The sequence below is a fragment of the Stegodyphus dumicola genome, chromosome X2 (genome assembly GCF_044657685.1).
Source record: "Stegodyphus dumicola isolate Sdum_Otavi_A_Nest chromosome X2, ASM4465768v1".
In the NCBI taxonomy this organism is placed as follows: Eukaryota; Metazoa; Arthropoda; class Arachnida; order Araneae; family Eresidae; genus Stegodyphus; species Stegodyphus dumicola.
The window spans coordinates 116,941,313-116,954,961 of NC_140781.1; the positions used below are offsets into that span (position 1 = coordinate 116,941,313).

The 13,649-nt window shown below is 35.9% G+C and overlaps 1 protein-coding gene across 2 annotated transcripts in view; it reads right to left on the bottom strand.

Moving 5' to 3' along the window:
• Window positions 1-9,958: 9,958 nt before the first annotated feature.
• LOC118181700 (uncharacterized) overlaps window positions 9,959-13,649 on the bottom strand; it is a 46,463-nt gene continuing 42,772 nt past the window's right edge. For both annotated transcript variants that reach the window (XM_085809086.1, XM_035350892.2), the window contains exon 4: window positions 9,959-10,278. In XM_085809086.1, coding sequence (XP_085665212.1) covers window positions 10,189-10,278 — 90 coding nt within the window. In that variant the 3' untranslated portion in view covers window positions 9,959-10,188. The remainder of the gene's footprint in view (window positions 10,279-13,649) is intronic.

Here is a 13,649-nt window from a genome sequence, read left to right on the forward strand (position 1 = left end):
AGAACTAACATTTGTTAACATTTTTTATTTTTGTATATTGTATGTTGTCGCCAATAAAGTCTGCTTGGCGAGATTTGCGCCGGCGAAATGGAAAAGTACCAATTTATCAATCATAATCTTCGGCAATTTAACATTATAATCAGAACTTTTATCGACACCAGAAATAGATAAATTGTTACTATCATTAGAAGAACCATTAGAAACTAGCGAATTATTGCTATTTCTTTTTTCTTTCAATAATTTTGTGCCTCTAAAGCTCCATTTCGAAATTTTTTCTTCGTATTCCAAGGCACTTTCGATTTCGGTTTCAATGTCATTAACATCAGTCAAAGTTTTAATTTTTTCGTCTAACGCTTTCAAAAAAATAGCTTTTACTTTTAAACTTTCCAGTGATTCTTCAAGGTCTTCAAGGTTACCGGCTGCAATTAATGATTCAATAGCATTTGTTACTTTAGTAATGGCTGAACGCATAACTTTCCGTTCTTTCTTAGATTTCGTTAGCTTGTGGTGATGGCGATAAGGAGCGCGCCTTGCGCCCTCCGATAAGTGTGGCAACCCTAGAGGAGAAGTTTCTTACGATTAGCGAGCAGAGCGAAACAGGCAGGCTGTCGGGGAGTATGCGCGAAGTTCCTAAATAAAGCTTAATTTTTATTGTGCACTATGTCTTGTTAATATTATATTAATGTAGTAAGAACTTATTCTTTGCCTCAAGTTTCACGTCGCCTGTTCGTTCGTGACCGTAGAACAAACCTTTCATTCTTGGTCGATACCGGCTCTGACGTGTCCTTACTTCCAGCAAATAATTCTCAAAAACGGAATTCGTCCCAACAAACACTTTTCGCTGCTAATTCTTCTACTATTCATGTTTATGGTCAAAAAACACTTTCTTTGGATTTCAAATTAAGACGACAGTTTACATGGACTTTTCTTATAGCAAATGTTAGTACACCCATTCTTGGAGCAGATTTTCTCCATTTCTTTGAATTGGTGCCTGATCTCAGAAACAAATGTCTCAAAGATTTAAAAACGCATTTTAAAACCGTCGGTTGCGTGAAAAATGCAAGCATTTATTCAGTAAAAACTGTATTTAGTGATACACCATATCACAAAATTTTAAAAGAATTTCCTTCAGTTACTAGATTACCAGATCCTAACCAACCTGTTAAACATAACACCGTTCATTATATCATAACTAAAGGTCCACCTGTGGTTGCAAAACCTCGTCGGTTAGCTCCAGATCGCTTAAAAATAGCAAAACAAGAATTTCAAACTATGATGCAATTGGGGCATTTGAGACCTTCGAGCAGCAATTATGCATCCCCACTTCACATGGTTCCAAAAAAGGGAAGTCTGGAATGGAGACCTGTAGGAGATTATCGAGCATTGAACGCTCAAACAATAAAAGACAAATACCCTATTCCATGTTTAGCCGATTTTACTGCTGCATTGCACGGTACTAAAATTTTTAGTCATGTCGACCTGATTAAGGCATACCATCAAATACCAATTAACCCAGCCGACATCCACAAAACCGCCATATGCACACCATTCGGTTTATTCGAAAGTACCCGTATGCAATTCGGCTTATGCAATGCATCTGCGACTTTTCAACGTTTTATAGATGAAGTCACGCGGGGTTTAGAAGGCGTTTACGCTTTTGTCGATGACTTGCTCATAGCCTCTAAAGATTCTGAGGAACATTGCAGGCATTTGAAAGCTTTATTTTCCAAACTTCAGGAATATGGACTTTGCATAAATGTTTCAAAATGCATCTTTGGTCAAACGTCTATTGATTTCTTAGGTTTTCACCTTAGTGAAAACGGAATTGAACCTCTTCCTGACAAAGTCAAATGTATTTTAGATTTTCCTCAACCTACCACTCTCACTCAGCTTCGCCGATTTTTAGGCATGTTTAACTTTTATAGATGTTTCATACCTAAAGCAGCACATATTCTTTCTCCTTTAATAAAATTGTTAGAAGGCTATATTAATAAAAAGAAATCTCGTTCTCGTGTTTAGGATTCATCCCCACAATTAAATTGGAACGAGAATGCTGAACAAGCCTTTATTGCTGCCAAAAATGCCATTGCTCAGGCTACCCTTTTGAGACACCCTATTCCCGGAGCCCAGCTAAGCATCTGGGTAGATGCCTCAGACGTCGCAATCGGCGGCACACTTATGCAGTTGTCTCAACAAACATGGGAACCTATAGCATTTTTCTCTATGAAACTCAGTAAAAGTCAACAGAAATGGTCCGCGTACGATAGGGAATTATTTTCTATTTATTCTGCAATTAAGAAATTCCGACACATGTTAGAGGGCAGAAATTTTATAATTTATACGGATCAAAAACCGTTAATATACGCTTTTAAACAGAACCCTCATAAATGTTCACCTCGACAATTGCGACATTTAGATTTTATTTCTCAGTACTCTACTGATATTAGGCATGTGCAAGGTTCAAAAAACGTCGTTGCTGACGCTCTTTCAAGAATCGAAATTGATTCCATAACAAAATCTCCATTTTTGGATTTTAAAAAATTTTCGGAAGCTCAACGGCATGATCCGGAGGTACAAGACCTTCTCAAAAACAACACATCTTTGAAACTGGAATTTAAACCGTGCCAATATTCTGATGGTAATATTCTTTGTGACATGTCAACAGACATTCCTCGTCCATTTGTTCCGAATTCCTTTCGCAGACTCATCTTTAATCATCTGCATAATCTGTCACATCCAGGAATTGCAGCTACTACGAAGCTTATTTGTTCTCGTTATGTATGGCCCGATATGAAACGTCATATCAAAAATTGGGTGAAATCCTGTGAATCTTGCCAAAAATCGAAAATTACTAGGCATACTAAAGCACCACTGGGCACATTGTCTCTTCCTGATGCACGTTTTTCAGAAATCCATATGGATATCGTTGGACCGTTACCTCCATCAGAAGGCAACGTGTACCTTTTGACTCTAATAGATAGATTCTCCAGATGGCCTGAAGCCATTCCCATCCCGGATATGAAAACGGAAACCATTTGCAGAGCCATCTTCAACTGTTGGATATCTCGTTTTGGCTGCCCATCGATCATAACAACAGACCAAGGTTCTCAAATGAGATCCGCACTTTTTGCAGAATTCACGCGCATTTTGGGTACGAACAGAATCACAACAACAGCCTATCATCCAATGTCAAACGGCATTGTTGAACGATTTCATCGACATTTAAAATCTTCTCTCAAGGCTCACGAGACCAATAACTGGACTGAAACACTACCAGTTGTTATGCTTGGTATTCGGACAGCCGTAAAGGAAGATCTACAGTCATCTTGTGCTGAACTGGTGTACGGCACAACTCTCAAGCTGCCTAGTGATATGATAACGTCATCTAAGATATCTCCGTATGACACACAATTTATCACGAATCTCCGGCATAGAATGCAACAGTTGAATCCAATAGCAACATCTGCACATTGCCAAGAAAAATGTTACGTAAGTGCTACCTTAAAGTTGTGTACGCATGTATACTTACGTGTCGATCGAGTAAAGCCACCTCTGTGCCAACCATATACAGGTCCGCATAAAGTTCTTTCTAGAACAGACAAAACTTTCACAATTGATGTTAACGGTCTGAAATCTACTGTGTCTATAGACCGTGTGAAACCAGCCTATTTGCTTTCGGACTCTAATTTGCCTGAACTAAAAACAAATAAAGACTTAAAGACAGTTCAGCAGAATAAATCTGCAAACGAACTCTCTAAGACACAAACTGTCACCAGATCGGGAAGACATGTTCACTTCCCTAAGAAAATTGCTTCTTACATAACAATTTAAAACATTTTTTTAAAATTCATATCTTAACATATTTCTTGTTATTTCATGTTTATTATATGTGTCAATACCTTGTTATATATTGAATTGCATTTTGATCTTTTCTAATTTTATATTCTAATTTTGTAATTATGTAAAAAATACCCGACAGCACGGATACTCTGAGATAATTTCATAACCTATGTCGTTCCTTTGAATAGCCATTAAAGGAACTGGGGGGAAACTCTGTGGTGATGGCGATAAGGAGCGCGCCTTGCGCCCTCCGATAAGTGTGGCAACCCTAGAGGAGAAGTTTCTTACGATTAGCGAGCAGAGCGAAACAGGCAGGCTGTCGGGGAGTATGCGCGAAGTTCCTAAATAAAGCTTAATTTTTATTGTGCACTATGTCTTGTTAATATTATATTAATGCAGTAAGAACATAATCTGTGATATGGAATTCGAGGATTGGTGGTAAAAACCTATAGGAAATCCAACCATAAGCTCTTCAGCCATTTTTGTAACCTTGAATTCCACTTTACCACAAAATAAATTCAACAAATTTCTTACCTTTCTGAAGACTCACTTACGCATTTATCCGTGAACTTTGCAGAATGACATATCCTCCTGTTCTGACACCACTGTCATATCCTTCTTTTTCTTGGGCGTGTAGCTTCTGGATATGTATTTCCTTCCTACCGTAGACGTATCGTTTTGTGTGCGTTGCATAAAACAGCCATTTTAACGGCACAAAACTTTATTAACACACAAATAAAAATAATAAGTACAAACGATGAACACACAAGTATCACTTCGTTTCTTGCATCTAAGCTGACATACAACACATTTCCTTCGTTACTTCGCTACTACCTACTAACTACTCTTCTCTAGTAAGTCTCATGAGAGAGAGGCGTTGCAGGCCGTTCGGCTGAACTGCGCTTGCGTGGTCATCACGTCATGACAATGACAATGCGCCATGTCACCGGGCCACAATCGTTTGCGATTGGTTAGAAGAACATTCTGGACAATTCCAGCGAATGATCTGGCCACCTAGATCGCATGACATGAATCCCATCGAACATTTATGGGACATCATCGAGAGGTCAGTTCATGCCCAAAACCCTGCACCGTCAACACTTTCACAATTATGGGCGTCTATAGAAGGCAGCATGGCTCAATATTCCTGCAGGGGACTTCCAACGACTTGTTGAGTCCATGCCACGTCGAGTTGCTGCACTTCACCGGACAAAAGAAGGACCAACAAAATATTAGGAGGTATCCCATGACTTTTGTCACTTTAGTGTATATTCCATGAAGAGTCAGCTCTAATAAATAAGTAAATTAATTAACCAAGTTTACTGGAAAAATTATGTTTTTCAGAGAGGAAAATAAGGAGGAAATATATTAAAATAGCATATGATTTTCTAATGACCCACATGTAGTGTACTTGAAAGAGCTTTCTCAGTGACTAGTTTATTTTGAATAATTCCCCCCTCCCCCAGTCAATTTGGATCCTTCAGTTTTGATGAGTTATTTTTTTATATGCCTAATTTTAAAAGGAATTTACAAACAAAAAATATTTACTTATATATGTAAGAATGAAGAATTTTCTCTTTGCTATAGTGATAATCAGGACTTAATCCAAATGGATCTCAGCTCTGGCAATTCTCTGAATTTTTGAGTGAAATTCTAATTGGTCCCTAAATATGATGAGCTCCAGTATTTTATTTCATTGTTTAACTATTTGTCATTAATTTGCCTTAATTTATTAACTTTTTATTTATTTCTGTACGTTTAATTTTAATTATTGTTATTTTATGCATTTGCTTTCATTCATCTTTTCTGATGGCATTTCCTTGGACTCTAGCACTTCTAATTTCAGAAATGAAGCTCTGGTGGTGAAGAGAATAAAACTCTTATATACAAGACCTATGCACATATATGCAAATAAGTGTTAACATATCACAAATGATTTTGAATTTTTTTAGACATAAGCTATATATATTGTTTCAGAATTAAATTAATTTTCATATACATTTAGGAAGGCCTGAATAAGACACCTATTTTTCTAACAGGTGATCAGAGAGTCAAGCACTTCAAACTTTCAAAAATTGTGGAAATACAAAAATGGATATTAATAGCAAATTGTTTTTATGAATGGCACTCCTGTACTGTTTATATGTACTATATCTCTTGTTACATTTCAGGTGCAGTTCATGCTGTTAAAAACCATTCGACTGATGCAAGTTTTTCCAAAGTTGAGAGAGTATTTATAATTGAGCATTACTTTATGATGCATGCTTACAGAAAAGTTAGTGTTTTAAGAAATTTCCTAAATGTTCACGAATCTAAGAAGACAAACAGTTATTCCTGCTTGGTTGCCTGATGTTAAGAAACTGAAAGCATTTACCTCAAGAAGTGATTTGTGCACTTCCATGTGGTAAAATAGATTGCAATGCCATTTTTCTCAGACTCTTAGTTGGTGACTGGAATATTTTATTCATGGCTTTGTCAATTTTATCTGAACTCAAAAGAGGCAAGCACACTTTTTTCCCATATTTTTCGAAATAAAGTTACCAAGTGCAAAATCGTTGCATTTTTCGGGGGTTCATAAATAATGGGAAGGTAACTTTAAATGCTTCAACAATTTTTCTGTAAGAATGCATTGTGAAATAATCTGAATCATAGAAATTCATTTTGCTTCAGAAAAATTCATCTCCATCTTGCGCCAATTACGTTTTTTTAAAGCTAACAGAATGAACTGCAACTAAAATTTCAGCTGATAAATGTTGTTACATGTAACAGTATAGGGGTGTCATCCATTGAAACAATTTGCTATTAAGATCCATTTTAAATTTCTACAATTTTTGAAAATTTGATGGCAGTGCCTTTTTGATCACCTGGTGTTATTTGTTCTTACATTTTGTGGGAAAAAAAAAATGCCTGTGGATTACCATGAAAATGTTTTCATTGGCAGTTTTATGAAACTACCAGTATTGGGAAAGTCAGTAAATTTGTAATATCTAGTGTAGAAATACAGTGAGCATTCCCAGCCTCACAAATTCAAAACCAAGCTTTTTGACACCATATCTGTTTTTGATGGGGAAGGAGAACAAAAGTTGCCACTGCTAACTGATTATGTGCCACATAATACCACAGTAACAGGTTATTGTTATGCTAATCTGTTGACTCAGCTACAACAAGTCATAAAGGTAAATCCTCTGGCAATGTGTGCAGAAAAGTGTTCATGAGAATGCTCCAGCACACAAGGCTGAGGTTTCCTAGGCTGCTCTTCTACACTGTGGATTTGAGCTTCTGCCTCATCCTTTGCATTCACTAGCTCTGCTGCCTACTGAGTTCTTTTTTGTTTGAAAACTGAAACTGAATGATTAATTTTGCAGCAACAATGATGATTTGAAGGTTATCATTCAAGAAAGGCCTAAAGTCTTTGACGAAACATTTTTTCTTTTGGAATTGAATTCTTAACAGATTATTTGCTAAGTGGATTGAAATTAAGGGAAACTGTAAAAAATAGAGAAAGAGTTTTTAGAAATTTGTCCTGTACAAGTGTATTAGACTTTATTGAATTTTATTGAATGCCTCCAATAAGAATGAGAAGTAAAATTTGAATGTAGTGTGAATAAGAAGACTGAGTTAAAAAAAACATTAAAGATAGGTGCAGTAGAAAAGAGTTTGCAATTTTTGTTATTTTAAGTTAAGAAAAACTGAAATGAATTATAAAAATTAGCACAAAAATCTTATGTAGTTTTTTTTTGGGGGGGGGTGTACTACAAATGTGTCCTGCATATTTGTAGCATGCTCGCACGTTCATTATTTCCTTTGCATATTTTTTATTCTTGTATTTGTCTACTACTATTGTTGTATTTGTCTATGTCTTTTTTAATCTTCATCTGTTCACTTTACATGGCAAACTCCTAAATAAAATTTTGTCTCGCTTCCGGTCATAGGTGAAGAAAGTCAGACTGTTAGCCAGGTAAGATTCTGCATTATATAAATGCTTATAGTTCAGATTATGGGCGTAAGATGTTATTGATTCTAGAACTCTAGGTATGGTAGTTCTATAGTAGCCAAAATGCAAGTTGTAGAAGAAGGTTCTCAGCAGGAAATGAAGCACATGTAAAAGAAATTATTTTACACAACAGTTCTTTTGGACTTGAACTTGTATATTTCAAGCAGATTCATCGCTGAAAAACATTTGATGGTGCAAATGCATTTTCACGTAATTTATTATATTTAAGTGTGGCCCTCTAGCGGTAAAGACGCTGAACACTGGTGGTTCAGTCCGAGGTTCGAATCCCGCGAACGGGCTGGCTGCATGGGCATTTTCGTGGTTTTCCCCATGTGTAATGTGTATACAAGCCAGTTTCCCGTAGAAAGTCCTCCACGAAGGCATCCCTCACTTTAGGCAGATAGCCCTCATGTGTTTTGCCATACTTAAATAGTCCAATCCAATCCTATTATATTTAAAGGCAAGTAGAAGTTTGGCATGCATTAAGAAGAATGGATGCAGTGGGAGACATCTGCAAATAATAAAGTAGTTTAAGAATTCTTTACATTCTAGCAGTACTGTTCAAAATTTAAAATTTGTACTTTTTTATGCAGATTTTTATGTTTTGAATTGAGCTTGTGTGGTAGACAAAAGAAGTACTTAAGGTTTTTTTTAATCTTTTGTTTGGAATCATTCGAGTCCTGGGGGAAAAAGCATTTTTAAATTTTAGAAAGTCCCATATTAGTACTACATTGCCAGAAATTATTGTTTTACCTTTTTTTATCTGCATGTCTACTGCAGTTCAGCAAACAATTCTTTCAGCAGCTATCGAGTTTATATATTTTTATATCAATGCAATGCCTCCTGCTAGCTTCATGTCAAGAAATAATAAACAAAGTTGAAAAACTTTTCTTTAATCCATTTTTTTGCTGTATTAGAATCCATGTTTTAATTCAGTTTATGATGCCAGCATATTAACTGACACAGTTTCCATTGGCGAACTTTGGTGTGGACATAATTTTTCTGTTAGTAAACAAAATCGTCAACTTCAGTAATATACCAGTTCCATCTATTTTTCAGCTCTTTTTTTTCTGCATCTGAGTACTGTGTACTGCTCAATTGTAATTGTTTCAATCTTATAGTTATATAAGCCACATTCCGATTCTTGAAAATGTTTGATCGGCATAAACTATTTACATGAATAAACACAAAAATGCAAACCAGCTTTCTCTAAATCAGTTTCACTCTGTTCCGGTTTCTCTGAATTCACCAATAATACACTTCCACTAAAAGCCTTTCTTTAATTTCTTTAATGATGCGTATCTTAATTGTATGGAATTTGAAGATTCTGGACTATTCGATTTTCATTCATAAAACTTAATACTGGAAGAATTTGAAGTTCCATTGTTAAATTATTGAAAGGAAAGGATGAGAGAGTGACAGATTATACATAGTTACAAAAGCATTTATTCTAAGTATTCTCTAAATGAATTCACCTGTATCAGTTGTTAAGCAGATACTCAATTTACTACCCATATAAACAGAGATTGCGGGGGGGAGGGGGAGTCTTTTTTCGTGTGGAGGTGGTGTAGTGGTGTATTTAATTATTGCAAAGCACACTAGGGCTATCTGCCTAAGGGGATGGATGCCTTCGTGGAGGACTTTCTAAAGGAAACTGGCTTGTATACACGTTACACATGAGGAAAACCACGAAAACGCCCATGCAGCGGGCCTGTTCGCGGGATTCGAACCTCGGTTTATCTTGTGGAAGATTTTGCAATTGTAAGATGTAGTTGAAAGATTAGTGATTTATTTACGTTTAATCAAATCTTGTTACTTTGGAAATAAATAGATTCATATTCGGGTGTAATTTCAAATATACCTGTGTGCATATGAAACTCCTGTTTGCCTCATGTGTTGCAGTTTTATGATTACAGATTGTAAATTTGCGAAGATTGTGTCCGAACATAAAATTCTGTGATTACATTTAAATGGCAGAAATATCATTAACACCAAATCGCCCATTAATGCTATTATTTTTATAATTAAAAATATGATAAATATGAATGATTAATGCTTTACGATCTAATTTAAAATTTGAAAAGTATTTTAAAGTTCCATTTCTTCTTTGAATAAACACTGTACTGCTGTAAAAACCACCTTTTTAATTAATTATATAAATCCTCTCATAAGTAAAGTTTACATTCAGGAACAATATTTACATCCAAAACGACTAGGAGTACCCCAAAAGTAGAATGGGAATCAAATAATTTACATGAAGAAATGGTGAAATTTCAGCATGATGATTTTCAACAGTCTTCTGACCATTTATAGTATATTGGAATTACAGTACAATTGTTGGAGAGTTTTGTTGACTAAAGGGGAACATATGATAAAGAAATAACTGTTCCTGGTTTGACAAAAGCATCTTTTCCACTGGGAATGCAGAAATTGTCATATACGACCTGCAAAAAAGAAGAAAGTTATTACAAATGATTTCCATTTTAGAAAAATTACACAATTTGTATAAATATGTATTTTTTAAATCTGAATAATTTTGTTTTCTAGCTTAAACAAAGGAAACAAGGGAAAAATGTACTGTAACCGTTAACAAATTATACATCATAATTTTTATGAAGTATTTGAATATAAAACAGTGTTTGCATCTCAAATAGTACTTGCATGTAAATGAGATACATGAAATTTTTATTAAATTACATTTTTCGATCAGAATTCATGTATGCATTCAACTGAGTCATAATTTGCGTGAAATATGCATAAATTATGATTTAAATCTGATAATCATATGGGCACATACTTGCCAGTTGTCATGAAACATTTCGCACAATGTATAAGTCTTGAGCTTGTGGTGTCATTTTACAAACATTTAAGAGGATTAAATGAAAATGCTTTTTGTGGAATAAAACTAACATAATAGGTCTTTTTTTTTTTTTTTTTTTTTCTGGCATGTAAAAGCAATTTCTAATTTAGACTAGACTCTTATCGTTTGAAACACCATGTGACAGCATTCTGGTGGTATTGTGGTTTTGGCTTAAAGCTTTATTTTCTATGCATCTGTTTCCATAACTGAAAGATCTAGATCTAACCATGCTGAAACTCATGTTTACTTTTGTGGGAGTGATACTCATTGTTCAGTGATAAAAAGATAGAAATTATTGCAGTAAATGTCTGTTAAGAATTGACAGATTAATTAGTTTCGGTTTGAGAATAGTTAGGTTAGATTAGGTCATTTAAATGGAAAGAATATGAGGTTAGGTTAGATTAAGTCATTTAAATAGCGGAAAGAACATAAGGACTATCTGACTAAGGTGAGGGATACCTACCAGTAGGGAATTGTAAGGAAAATAGTTCGTATTCACGCCATACATGCAGTCAGTCCGTTCGTCTGGGTTCGAATCCAAGTCGAACTACGAATTTTCAGCAGCCTTGACTACTTGGCCACTCATAGGATTTAAAGAACCTGAGGATTCTTTGGTTGTTTGCGGGAATGCTTTCATGAATAATTTTCTGAAGGAAATTAACAGCCCCATGCAAATAACCCGTTCAATAATATAGAACCATAGCGGGCTGAATTAGCACCGTTTCATGGCTCTGTACACTGATCACTGGTGATCCTGAATAACTGTTTATTCTCACATCTGAGGTTTTCAACTTGACACTGCCATGGATTCAACTATGCAAAAGTACATTCAAAACAAATCCAAAGCATGCTGTGAGACTCATGCAATGATTTATCTGAAGTTTAGAAAATTAACCTTGTAATTTCTCGAATATTCCGGAAGCAATTTTCTTTATTTTCCTCTTAGATGATTTGACAAAGTCCGATATCTTTAGAGGCATTGATTTTGTAGAAAGTCTGGATCTGTCCGATTCCTTGCCGTCATCATCTGAAATGTCATCCGCTGTCCTATAAAAGGACATTTTTGCTTACCCGAAAGTAACTGAGGTATTGAGAGCAAATATTCACTACCCGCCTAAGTTACTGGAGCAGCTACCGAACGTATACGAGAGACAACTTTAGTGCGACAAGTAACTTGAAATCATCATTGTCATTTGTGGTGAGTAGGCAGCATTTAGTAGAGCTGGCTACTTTAACTGCCTCTTTTGAAGCATTGCCCTTAGGTGTTGAAATACTAGTTTTAATAAGGCGGTTACGCCGCGCCAAATAAAGGCGAAACTTATCAAATGCATACTGCATGTAATGACAAGCATCTGGAGCTGTTCGAGTTGGGACATTATTACAAAAATTAAATGGCATGGGCTAGGCCCCTAAACATTCATCAGAGTCAATGAAATAGTGGTAAACTAATACAAGCTTTCGAAACAAGTTACCTAACATACTTTTAACACTTTTTTCCCTTAAGGTCAATATAGTGGCCAATAAATGAGGAATTCATACCTGCCAACTTTTACGAATTTTTCGTAATTTTTACGAAAATGCGTTTGTCTTTACGATTTTACGATCGTAATCCATTTTTTACGATTTTTTTTCCTTTTTCAAGTGTTTTTAGTGATTTTTGTCGAAATTTTAGAATTTTTCGCCAATTCAGCGATTTTCGCCAATTGCATCGTGTTTTACCGCCAACTACCGACTACTTCGAATCCAGTAACCTGCGGTTTCTCCCAACTCGCCGCTTAACTAGCCAATCCAAAGCGCTGAACTTGTTTCTCCCACTCTTTTCTTTGTGGACGCCAGATTATTTTTTTCGCGTTCGCTTCAGCAGCAAGGGAATTACTCAGCTCGGACTCAGCGGGCGTGGATTGTTTCATTATGTTTTGTTTTTTGTTTGCACGTGCTACGAATTTTCTTAATATGTCGTTGTTACGAAATGAGTTAAAAAAAACCGTATTCTTAATATTTTCGGCCTGCCTACAAAGCCGAATTTCCAACAATTAAAGAATCCCATAAAGGAAATAACTATGCATATTGCAACGTGTGCGTGTGGTGACTTCATAATAAGTCACGGTGGAAGAAGCGACATTGTGAAGCATGTTAAGTCTAAAAAGCATGGAGTTAATGCTTCGGCTTCGACAACGTCAAAGAAAGTGGATGATTTTTTTTCAAATTCGGCTACGAATTCGGATGCCGATGTCATTTTGGCAGAGTTTGTTTGCTGCATTCCTCATCGAACACAACGTGCCGCTAAGCGCTGCCGATCACGCCGGTCAACTTTTCAGACGGATGTTTTCCGACTCCAAGATTGCTCAGAAATATGCTTGTGCTCGCACGAAAACATCTTCTATTGTGAACAAAATTGCTTGCGATGCACAAAGTAAAACGATAGCTGCACTCCAGAATTCAGCATTTTCGGTGTCAATCGATGGCAGCAACGACAGCGATTGGAAGCTTTACCCCATCGTTGTCACATATTTCTGTGATGTTTCTAATGAAATGAAAACTCATCTTTTGCGTCTTCCATTGTTAAATGGAGGCGCTACGGGGGAAAATATTGCCTCCTTGGTAATTAATGAGTTGAAACAACTTAACATCCCAATATCAAACTGCATTTCATTTGGTGCAGATAATGCTCATGTCATGGTGGGTGACAAAAAGGGTGTAGCCTCTTTCCTCAAAAAATAACAAAATGAATTAATTGTTATTGGATGTCCATGCCACTTAATTAATTTGGCAGCAGAAAAAGCTGCAGCTGTAATTCCACACAGTAATGCTGAGTGCGAGAGAGTCTTCAGTGTTGTGAAGAAAAACAAAACTATGTTTCGTTCTTCAATTTCACCAAAAACTCTAGAAAACATTTTAATTGCTAAATGTTATGAGGAAACTAATTGTTATGACAGGAAATTTTCCAAAGAATTT